The following is an 8,177-nucleotide window of genomic DNA, read 5'->3' as shown; positions in this document are numbered from 1 at the left end:
TCGTCGGGCCCGGTAGGCCATGCCAGTGGATCCGGCGTGCGCCGCACCAGAAGGACATGGTGCGGGCGCCGAAGTCCCACAGGATCGTCCCGAGTGCCGCGAGCCACTGGGTGCCCAGCACGACGTCGTACCCGGCCAGTGGAAGGGCGAAGAAGTCGCCGGTGAAGGACTCCTTGTCGATGGAGAACAGCGTGTCGCGATACACACCGGGGCACCGAACGCATTCTCCGTTTGCCACCGTGACCCACAGCTGACCAGGGCTGATGGGCGGCAACTCAACTCGCGCGGCGGCTTCTGTGGCGATGAGGTTGTGGGTGGACCCTGAGTCGAGGAGGGCGAAGAGGGGAACGCCGCCCATCGTGATGCGCACCTGCATCGTCTCACTGGAGACCGGCTCGTCGTCGCCGGCCGCCAAGTCGAGGAGGAAGATCCGCTGACAAATGCAGTTATGCCCATGCCCGAACTTCTCGTTGCAGTTGAAGCAAAGGACGAGGCGGCGGCGCTCCTCCATCTCCGCCCGGGAGAGCCATTTGACAGGGCGGCCCTCCACGATGGTCGTCGGCGCAGGCGGTGCAGTGGCCGTGGCCGGGGCCGGCAGGGCCAGGCAGGGTGCTGGCGCCGGGAGGATGCCTTGGTGCTGGTCGCGGGAAGGGCGCGGCGCAGGTGCGGCGGCCACGACGCACTAGTCGCGGAGCTCCAGCTTGCGGGCGAGACTCATGGCGACGGGGAGGGACTGCGGGTTGTGGATATCCACGTCGAGGCTGAGCGGCAGTTGTAGCCCTGCGGCGAAGATCTGCACCTTCTAGGCCTCAGAGAGATGGCCAGCGCGGGGAAGTAGTGCCTCGAACCGGCCCTGGTAGTCGATGATTGTGCTCGTCCGCTTGCAGGCCACCAACTTGCCGAGGGGGTTGGATCGCAGCGGTGGCCCGAACCGGAGGTTGAGGAGTTCGGTGAAGCGGCGCCATGAGGGGGTACCCTCCTCCTGTTGAATCTGCATGAACCAGAGCAGGGCGACGTCGTCCATGTTGTAGGACGCCATCCATACCTGCTCCTCCGGGGCGATGCGTTGCTGACGGAAGAAAGACTCACATCTGTTGATGAAGATGAGGGGGTCCGTCTTGCCATCATACTTGGGAAAGTCCAGCTTCTGGAACCGAGGTGGGCGGTCTTGATGATGCTCGCCAGAGGCGAACCTGTTGCCGGACGAGGAAGAAGATGGCGGCAACTGCGCCTCGTGCAGGCACTGGATCGCCAGCAAGTTAGCCTCGACAGAGGCCTGCAGAGACTTGAGGGAGGTGGCTAGCGTCTCCAAGGTAGTTTGCAGGGAGGTGTTGTCGTCTCCCATGGCGGCGGTATGGTGTGGAATGGGCGGGGTGGAGGAGCGTGGCGGCGGCGGTGGCGAAGGTGGGCGGTGAGGCGAGGAAGGCCTGGATCGTGATACCAGGTTGTGAAGGGCGTCAACGCCAAGACAGCGGGCCCTCGACTACGGAGTTCGTAGCCGGAGGAGGTAAGCACGCCGGAGCTTTTCTCCGATCGTGCAATGGTGAAGGGGATGAGATTGAGAGAGCACAGAGAGATGTGGGAGAAATAGATTGATCTTAATTGCTGTAATCAGTTGCAGTACATCCCAAATAAATAGCCTTTGGTGGCTGAACACTAGGAACAAATCCCTACAATCACTCCTTAATCTTAGCTCAGCCACCTGATGGCGCCGATCCTGCGCCTTGTGCTCCTGTTTCGCCGGCGGCTGTTGCCTTGTTGGCGCCCTCCGTGCGGCCACGTCGCTGGTAGACGTGCCCCCACATGACACTAACATTGTTTTTTACCCAGTTGGAATTAACATTGTTTAACTATAGAAGTCCCATTAATATTTTACTGTTGTTTTCCACTTAGGAATTTGGTCCCACACAAGATGGAATCTGACAGATTTTTTATAGAGCATGTTACATTTGTTGCTGTCCCGCCATTGCTGCCAAAAGTCATTTAGCTTGAGCTACTTTTCTGGAGTACTTGTGCCTTTTGTGTTTTTCTTTTCCTGGAGCACGGATCCCTATGATGGCTCCTAAGAGCAAGGCCAATAAGAGCGACCGCTCGGCTCTTGCACTGGTTGCGCGCGGGTGAATAGTGGATAATCAGTACAACAGTACAATGAACAGTGGACAAACAGTGGCCGAGCAGTGGATGATCAGTGGATGACCAGTGCATGAGCTCGGCGACGGAAGCGGCGACAAGCGCATGGTTCTCTCTCTTCCACCTCAGACGTGCAGGTGATGTGGCGGGCGATTCGCCCGTTGCTGTAACTGCTCTAATAGTGGAGTACAGCTTCGTGCCCATACCCTTGTAATGTATATTTATATTCATATACTCAACTGGAGCTGACCAGCGCTTTATGCAGATGAATCTTAATTCACAGTACTTCTTTTACATGGAAACACAAACTGCTTTATGGTTCGATATACCATATGTCCAATTTGATTCATCCTGACATTGTTCCACTTGCACCAAATGTAAAGCTGAATGACTATCGTCATACATTATTTATGGCAATCATCTTGAAGGAATACTCATCCAGTCATCCTACTGAATGTTTGCTACTTATAGGTGGCGACTGCTTGTGCACTTGCTGCATTTAAGTTGCATCGTCCAGTTCGAATGTATCTTGCAAGACTGACATAATAATGACTGGAGGTCGGCATCCAATGAAAATATGTTATTCAGTCGGATTCAAATCAGATGGAAAAATTACTGCACTGCATGTAGATTTATACATAAATGCAGGAATAACGAAAGATGTTAGCCCAGTAATCCCTCATAATTTCATTGAGATGCTGAAGAAATATAATTGGGTGCCTTTTCTTATGATGCAAAGGTTTGCAAAACAAATATTGCAACAAGGTCTGCAATGCGAGGTCCCCGAGAGGTGCAAGGTTCCTATGTTGCTGAAGCTATTATTGAGCATGTTGCCTCCGTGCTCTCAACTGATGCTAATTTGGTTCGACGCATAAATCTGCATGCAGTTGAGAGCCTTGCTTTATTTCACAGTGAGTGTGCAGAAGATGACGTGGGCTATACGCTTAACTCCATCTGTGAGCAATTGACAGCATCAGAAAGTTATCAGCGCCGCGTCGAAATGATTCAGTCTTTCAACATAAACAACAAGTGGAAAAAGAGAGGCATTTCATTTGTGCCAACGGTACACAAAGTATTATCACGACCAACACCTGGAAAAGTATCTATTCTTAATGATGACTCTATTGCCATTGAAGTTGGAGGCATTGAATTAGGTCAGGGGCTTTGGACAAAAGTGAAGCGGATGGTAGCGTTTGCTCTCAGAAAACTATGGAGTGATCAAAATCAAGACCTTTTGGAGAGAATTAGAGTCATTCAAGCAGATACATTAAGTGTAGTACAGGGAGGGTGGACCACAGGGAGTACCACATCAGAATCTAGCTGTGAAGCAGTTCGTCAAGCCTGCAATATCTTGGTCGACAGACTGAAGCCAGGAAAGGAGCAGTTCGAAGAAAAGCAAGGGAACATGTCATGGGACGAACTAATTTTAAAGGTACTAGTTGCTTTGTCTTCTTAAGAAATCTTATCGGAACGATTGTTGCACCTCCAGGGGGTTTCTCCACTCAACTTTAAAGATTTATATTATTTACAGTTAATCTTTTTGATTATCTTTGTTGTATGAGAGCTAAGCATTACCGGTTTTGCATATCCACAGTATTGTGATCAGTGTATAAAATATTGCAATCATGAATATGTAGGCACAGATGATTGGTGTGGACTTATCAGCAAGAGAATATTACGTTCCTGGGCCTTCTGGTACTTATCTAAACTATGGAGCTGCCGCAAGTGAGGTATCTTCATTTTACACTTAAAGCCTAGTTTTTAATACACTGCTCAGAACAGTAGACTGATATTAGTCAACATTTTGAACATTGCAGGTAGAGATCGACCTGCTCACTGGAGCCACCACAATTTTGCGATGTGATCTTATATATGATTGTGGCCAGAGCTTAAACCCTGCTGTGGACTTGGGTCAGGTGGGTGCAGGGTGCTACTTATGAGCTGTGAATGTATTCTAATTGGTGTTCTTGCTTTAAAAAACTGCAATATCCTGTTTCATCTTGATGAATTGAGTTGTCGGTCACAGGTTTTCATTCTCCTAGTCCTTGCAGGCAGCAGACCCATTTTTTTTTTCTCCCTTGAGAAATGGCACAGCAGAGCTATGATATGTACATACGTCCATATACAGAGAGAGACAGGAACCAGAACAAAATTTGTTTATGTATCTGGTGAACATTACTCGTTGGCTGCTTCCATTTGTGTTTACTTTGATACTTTTCAAGTTGAAGGAGCCTTTGTTCAAGGGATTGGTTATTTCTGAGGTATTTGGAGGGCGTGATGAGTTCCAAGTAAAGAACCAATCTTAACAGTCGGCACGTGCTACCCCAACACCTTTAGTAGTGTATATTCATATAAGTAGACATATATGCCATCACAAGGTTCAGTCTATTCTTTTTCTAGATTATTAGGCAGGAGGGCTGTGTATCATTGAATCAATAGGGAGAAAAAAAAATGACCCCTTTGGTGTAAATCTTTGGTCCCTCATTTTCGTTTCTAGGAAACTGATGATAGCATACTATTATGGAACGTAGCAGCATAGTTTAAAAGGCGGTAAGGCGAGGCGAGGCGAGCGACCCCTTCTGGATGCCTAGGCGAGTAAGGCGGACGCCTAGGCGACACCATACAAACATCTTAAACATATAATACCACAAATTCAGAAGCTAATCAGTTCTTAATATTACCAATACTTAGCTTAGGCATCCAGAAGATAATAAGCATAATTAGCAGAGGATGGTACAGTGACCATGAGATGTGCTCTGTTTTATATGCACAAACCAACAAAAGGCACAAGCAATCAGGCAAACTTGGTGATACCCAAAGCGTTGCTGCGGAATTTTTTAAATAAAACTTTAAGCTGAAATTTGTAAGTAGAAGCACTAAAGTGATTGCATGGCAACATTCACAGAAAATCGATGGAAGACAGAAATAGATTATCCTAGTGGATAGTGATGTGGCGTCTGATATAATAAATTCCTATATGCTGTGGATATATAGTTTGCATGGTGAGAGAAATAGATTATATGAATTTTACTTGCATGTTATTTTTTATCGAATCTGATAAAAGTCAATAAGCTAATAGAAGAAACACCCATAGAATATTTGATCTCATTATAGAAGAATAGGCGGTGAAAAAGTAGCATATATATATATATATATATATATATATATATATATATATATATATATATATATATATATATATATATATATATATATATATATATATATATATATATATATATATATATATATATATAGCAGAGGAGGGGAGACTGAGAGGAGGAAGAGCGTATCTCTGCTTGCAAGTGCCCAGCGGGAAGGGAGGTCGGAGCTGGGGGGTCTGCAGGAAGGGAGTTTGGACCTGAGGGCCTGCGGGAAGGCAACTTGAATCTGGCAGCCGGTAGGGAGGAAGGGTGGAGCAGTACCGCTCGATCTGGAGGACAGCTGGGCTCCAATCGAGCTGCTGCAGGGCGGGCACACGACGAGCAGAGATGTGCAGCGCCGCCGGCTGGGCTGCGCGCCCGTTCTTCGCGGGGATTTGATGCAGCGCGGCTGGATCTCGCCGGACAGGGTAGGCCGGTAGGGGCAGAGCTCCGGCGGCTTTGGCCTCTGGAACTCTGGAAAGTCTGATTCCCCTCTCCCCCTCTTCCCTACCTCGCACCCTTTACTCACGCCCTCGATTTCTCTTCCCGCGCTGCAGGGCGAGGCGGGATGTTCCACGCGGGATGGATTTCCTCCCGCGCGCGCCGCTTTTTTGCCGCGGCCCCTGTTTTTTTCACGCGGGATGTTCTTCTCTTTTTTGCCGCGGCCAGAGCCGCCTCGGCGTCGCTGGGACGCCAAATCAACAAGGGGACGCCCAATCGGGAAAGGCGTACGCCTTACGTGCGTAGGTCAAGGCGAACGAGACGCCCAGAAAAATTTAGCGCCTGGCGACGCCATTTAAACCATGCGTAGCAGAAAGGAATATAGTTATAGCAGTAGAATTGAGCCTATGGTGTATGGTTTTCTCATAATGAATATGAATCACAGTTCAAATAGCTTACAAGTATGACAACATTATGTACGTTCCTTATTCACATAGCGAAATATTGCAGATTAGTATTATTATCCCTGGAGAAGGAACACTCCAAAAAGACGAAAACCTTTACACTGTCAAGCTATATGTCTATATGTTCTCCGTACATCGTGAAAATATATGGCACAGCCCAGATCAGAATTATTGCGCACCCTTACAAAAAAGCTCTATGCATGTCCTTGAGACCTTGACGTATTGAATCCGTGCAATCCAGATCAGCATTTTGGTTACATGAACAGCTAATGCAGCTTTAGAGGATCAGAGGCTTTCGCAACAGGGTTCTCCTCCTAGCCTTGTGAGTTGTGATCTCCACCCTGTTCCACTAACTGTGTAGGCTTCTCTTCAATGGACTTTACCTTGCCACTCTCGTCCAGAGCCTGTGTCTCTGTTTTCCGGCTCTTTCGATATCTGTGTGGGCTTCTCCTCGATATCCTTTCCCTTTCCACCCTCTTCGAGGTCTTTCAGCTACCTCAGGATGTCTTCTTTCTTTGCTTGTATGTCTTTCAATTTAGTATCTAACTTTTCCAGCTTTGCCTTCAGCTTCACAGGATCGTTTGCCTTCTCCTTGGTAGCCTTGTTTTTCTTCTCCTTTTTATCTTTGTCTTTCTTCTTACCCGCTTCCTCCTCACTGTTCTTCTCTTTCTTCTTATCAGACTTATCCTTTTTCTCTTTCGTCCCTTCTTCATCCTCACCAACATCCTCCTCCATTTTTCTTTCCACCGTTTCACATTTATCCTTTTTCTTCTCTTTCTTTTCTTTGTGTTTCTTCTTGCCTTCGGCATCCTCCTTACCATCATCTTCTTTCTTATTAATATCTTCCAAATTGTCAGAGTTATCCTTCTTCTTTTCTTTTTTTTCTTTGTCTTTCTTCTTGCCTTCAACGTCCTTCTCGCAATGCTTTTCTTTCTTTTCTTTGTCTCTCTTCTTGCCTTCAACATCCTCTTCACAATGCTTTTCTTTCTTCTTACTATCACCCTTCACATCAGATTTTTCCTTCTTCTTTATCGCCTTCACATCATCACCATCTTCCTCCTCCTTCTTCTTCTCTTTATCTTTCTTTGCCTCTTTGCACTTGGATCCCGACCCTGTGGTTTCCGATTTGTGAAGCTTAACATCGGTCCTCGGCTCTGGGTGCGGTTGCTGGTGGCCCTCCCTGGGCGCCATCTGAGGCGGGGTGCCGGCCGGCGGGCTCATTTGCGCTGTGGCGGCTGTCGACACTGGGTTTGGGAAGGGGTGGTGGCGAAAGCCGTGGTTCCGCTTGCGGACCGATGACGACGACGCCCTCGGGCGCCGTTTACCTTCTTGAAGGCATCATCCTTCTGCCCCTTTTCTCCCTTTCCTGCCTGTCTTCCGGGTGAAAACCTAGACCATGTTGGTCGGACGACGACGGCGCCTGTGGTGTCATTTCCTTCTTGGAGGCGTTGTCTTGGAAGCTCGGCTTGTGGTGGTCTTTTGCTCTCATCGGAGAATTTCTACTTCTGCGCCTGCCTTCGCTTCATTGCATCAGCATCGTCCGGATCGCACTTGGTCTTCGGTCGCTTGGTCGTCGGTTTCTCTTCGCTGGCGGATGCTTTGCCGCCGTTCTGGTTTGGCGGATGCTTTGCCACCGCTGTCGTATTGGTTGAAGCTTGCTTCGGGTGGATGCTTTGCCGTCGTGGTTGATTGTTCAGGTGGATGCTTTGCCACCGTTGTTAGGCCATAGACCTTTGCACCCTAGGCGTTGTTGTTTCTGCTAACAGGTTCAGTTGTAGGGTTCTGGCTAGTGTTGTGGGCCGTGCCCTTTGTTATCTCCGTATTGTTTTGCTGCTGTTTGTGTTGTCGTTGTGTTTTCGCATTTGTGTGTGTTATTTTTTTAGTGTTTCTCTATTTTTAGTCCTTTGTGCTCTTGTGTTGGCCAAGCTCTGCTTGGCCGCATCAAGATTGTGTCTGTAACTGATTTCTTCTTAATGAAAAATGTGCTCAGGCACGGTCG

The 8,177-nt window shown here is 48.2% G+C and overlaps 3 protein-coding genes and 1 long non-coding RNA gene across 5 annotated transcripts; 1 reads left to right on the top strand and 3 right to left on the bottom strand.

Moving 5' to 3' along the window:
* Positions 1–802: 802 nt before the first annotated feature.
* LOC120653247 lies at positions 803–1,345 on the bottom strand. The gene has a single exon (XM_039931024.1). It carries the CDS (start codon positions 1,343–1,345, stop codon positions 803–805), a length of 543 nt encoding a protein of 180 aa, XP_039786958.1.
* Positions 1,346–2,695: 1,350 nt separating this feature from the next.
* Positions 2,696–5,835, bottom strand: LOC120654911. The gene is made up of 2 exons (XR_005667214.1): positions 5,492–5,835; positions 2,696–3,084 (listed from the first exon to the last, which is right to left on the bottom strand). It is a non-coding gene; the product is annotated as an uncharacterized LOC120654911 (long non-coding RNA).
* On the top strand, positions 3,080–4,551 carry LOC120654909 (indole-3-acetaldehyde oxidase). 2 transcript variants are annotated; one of them, XM_039932591.1, is made up of 3 exons: positions 3,080–3,562; positions 3,768–3,860; positions 3,948–4,171. In XM_039932591.1, the coding sequence occupies exons 1-3, from the start codon at positions 3,131–3,133 to the stop codon at positions 4,068–4,070; spliced, it is 648 nt and encodes a 215-aa protein (XP_039788525.1). In that variant the 5' UTR covers positions 3,080–3,130; the 3' UTR covers positions 4,071–4,171. The 2 variants fall into 2 exon arrangements, with proteins under 2 accessions (XP_039788525.1, XP_039788526.1); XM_039932592.1 differs by having other exon boundaries at positions 3,363–3,860; positions 3,948–4,046; positions 4,157–4,551.
* An 835-nt stretch (positions 5,836–6,670) lies between the features above and the next one.
* Positions 6,671–7,399, bottom strand: LOC120653246 (protein PXR1-like). Its single transcript, XM_039931023.1, has one exon. The coding sequence runs from the start codon at positions 7,397–7,399 to the stop codon at positions 6,671–6,673; it is 729 nt and encodes a 242-aa protein (XP_039786957.1).
* Positions 7,400–8,177: the final 778 nt, after the last annotated feature.

This window comes from Panicum virgatum, chromosome 1N (genome assembly GCF_016808335.1).
Source record: "Panicum virgatum strain AP13 chromosome 1N, P.virgatum_v5, whole genome shotgun sequence".
NCBI lineage: Eukaryota > Viridiplantae > Streptophyta > Magnoliopsida > Poales > Poaceae > Panicum > Panicum virgatum.
Note: the sequence above shows the minus strand (reverse complement) of the source record. Positions and strands in the feature narration are given on the sequence as shown.